The following is a 2,575-nucleotide window of genomic DNA, read 5'->3' on the forward strand; positions in this document are numbered from 1 at the left end:
AATTGTCATCGCTCTCGTCGAGCTCCTGCAATTCAATGTCATTGGCGGTGACAGCCGTATTCCGAGCTGCCGCGCGCCTGCACACCGCCGCGTGCTTCCCGCACGGCATCGCGCCGTCCGCCCCACACGTCTGCCACTCGCTTTCGCCAAGGCGCCTCACACGCACCGCGCCGCCCGCGCACGACACTTCCACCGGCAGCTCTGCCGGCGCTGCATCCGCCACGAGCCAGCAGCAGCAGACGGCAAGGACCAACAGGGCGCCCAGCGAGCGCCGCAGCATCGTCACCACAGACCGTAGAGTCACTTGCGCACGTAGGCTGGTCTGCAAGACAGAAAAGAAGCAGCGGAGGAGAGAGCTTAAAAAGAGTCACTTCACCGCAGCCAATCACCGCGATAACACTAGCAGCGACAAGTTTTTTCTGCATGGAGGTGCAGTGCCCGTTGGAGGCAAGTGCCAGGACAGTGACACATGTGGACTGCGTCGCAGCGTGCGGTTAATCCGCATAGCGCCAGCGTCGGCACCTCTAAAAGACGTGAAACGGCATCGCCGTAGCGGCTGGAGGCTCTAGACGGAACACACTGCGACGGGTGAGCCTAGCCGTCGTCTGCGATGGAAAATACGCGCAACTCTATAAATACGGCAACATCAGTACCTCTCGAGCTGTACATGCTCGGTGGGCCCTTTCCGTGTTTGGCCGGCAGCTGGCGGCGACGCAAGCCGCGTAGGCCGGCCCAACCGCGGCAGGCAGCCACGTCCTTAAGGAGCGGACACCGCGACAGTAAGTGAGGCCGACACCTCTCGGCGCAGTCTGCGGCGTTGCCTTCGCTGCACCTACCACCCACCGCCGCAAACACGCTGAGGGAAGTGCAGCTGTGGGGCCTCGATGGATGCCCCACGCGGCGTTCCCCGACTAGCGTATTTCCATCGCAGCAGTCATGAACGCCGCCGCCGCCCGGTTACATGCGAACGCCGCCTCGCTTCTTCCCTCGACCGCGACGCGGCCCGCGGAGGGAGCGGCGAAGCAACAACACAGCGGACGGCGAGGGTGATGGCAGAGGGCAAGCAAACACGCACCAAAAGAAGCGCAGCGTGCGCGCAGCACCTCCGCCTTGTCGTTGATGCTGTTTTTCGTTTTTGCCCTTTCGCTCTCACCCCTCCCCCCCGGCACGCACGCACACCGGTGACAGACGCACACGTGCGGAGCGGCGTGGGACCAGCGTCGGCCGCCGCGCCCAGAATAACCAGCAATAGTAATAATAATAATAATAAAACGGCAGAGTATTCACACGACCCCGCATCTTCCTCCTCGTACACCCACGACAAATACAGGCGGCCCACACGCACCCCAAAAGAGAAATAAAAAAAAACAACAACAGCAACAACAAGAGAAGTTCACATACACACACACACTCACAGCCGTTGGTGCATGCGCGGGTTACTGCCGTCATCGCCTGAGAGCAACATCTCGTGTTGCCCAACACCGATCAACACTCTCGGCAAACATAATTCTCGCACTTTCTTTCTTTTCTTTTCCATCGTCTATTATACATCACCCGCAGGAGACGACGGGGGACGCCGCCTCAAAACTGCAAAACTTATATCAATAACAGTCTCCGGCTGATTCATGTCCACATCCACGCAATGCTCGCCCTCCAAAAAAAGTCTGCACTAACCGCAGGACCACTGCCACAAGGGGGCATGTAACTTCTCAAGGGTAAGTCTCAGCCTCCTTTCAACGCCGCATTACGGTCGTCAACCCCTACACGCTGTTCATCCTCAAACAGCCTCCACGTGAAGAAGAGGAACAGCCAGGTAAAACGCCTGCACACCAGCAGCAGCAGCGTAATCGTCATGCACTCTAGCCCGAGCGCTGCCGTCACCGCAATGACGTTCCCCGAAGGGAAAGGCCACGATACAGCTCATTCTCCGCCGCCCGCCTGCGCTGCACCTCTTCAAGGTACGCCTCCAGCAACTTCCGCTCACCAACGGGAAACTGAGGAAGAAGCTTCCCAAGCAGCTGATCTCGCAAGTTAACACACTCCTCTTGCAAAAATGATACATCAGACATCGCCTTATCACGTTCATTCAAGGCACTTCGAAGATCACTCCGCACACTCTCAAGCAGAGCAACAAGCTCCTCCTTCTCCACAACGTATCGATCGGCCGCATTCTGTAAAGAATCCACAAACGTCAAAAGGTCAGACTCCCGTATACGCGCACTCTCCTCCGCATCCAGCAAGGCATCTAATAAAAGCTCACGATCGTCCTCCCCTCCCTTCACAGTAGACACATAGTTCTTCCTGCGGGCACCAACTCCACGCCTTTCCCCACATTCATTCAACAATTTCCTGATGCGCTCCTCGTTTGCGCGCAGGTCAAGGTCCTTCTCCCCGTTCATCCGCGTCAGCCGCGAGATCTGCGGCTTGAGGGAGCCGTCCACGAAGCTCTTCAGCGCCTCGTACTCCTCCTGGGCGTTGATGCGGCCCGGAGGCTCCTTCGCCGCCAGCCTCTTCTGCAGCAGCTCCAGCTCCCGCAGCAGCTGTCCTGATGCGCTCCTCGTTTGCGCGCAGGTCA

At 58.5% G+C, this 2,575-nt stretch overlaps 2 protein-coding genes across 2 annotated transcripts, besides 3 other annotated features; one reads left to right on the plus strand and one right to left on the minus strand.

The window, feature by feature from the left end:
• Tco025E_09956 (uncharacterized protein) lies at positions 1-569 on the plus strand (the record flags this gene model as incomplete). Its single annotated transcript, XM_029376758.1, has 1 exon — positions 1-569. A coding segment is annotated over one exon (569 nt), but the record flags the coding sequence as incomplete, so codon positions are not given.
• Positions 570-1,247: 678 nt separating this feature from the next.
• Positions 1,248-1,270: a microsatellite.
• A 78-nt stretch (positions 1,271-1,348) lies between these two features.
• Positions 1,349-1,386: a microsatellite.
• Positions 1,387-1,394: 8 nt separating this feature from the next.
• Positions 1,395-1,416: a microsatellite.
• A 461-nt stretch (positions 1,417-1,877) lies between these two features.
• Tco025E_09957 (uncharacterized protein) lies at positions 1,878-2,575 on the minus strand (the record flags this gene model as incomplete). The annotated part of the gene is made up of 1 exon (XM_029376759.1): positions 1,878-2,575. A coding segment is annotated over one exon (698 nt), but the record flags the coding sequence as incomplete, so codon positions are not given.

This window comes from Trypanosoma conorhini (assembly GCF_003719485.1).
Source record: "Trypanosoma conorhini strain 025E chromosome Unknown Tco_14.4_contig_01381, whole genome shotgun sequence".
Lineage (NCBI taxonomy): Eukaryota > Euglenozoa > Kinetoplastea > Trypanosomatida > Trypanosomatidae > Trypanosoma > Trypanosoma conorhini.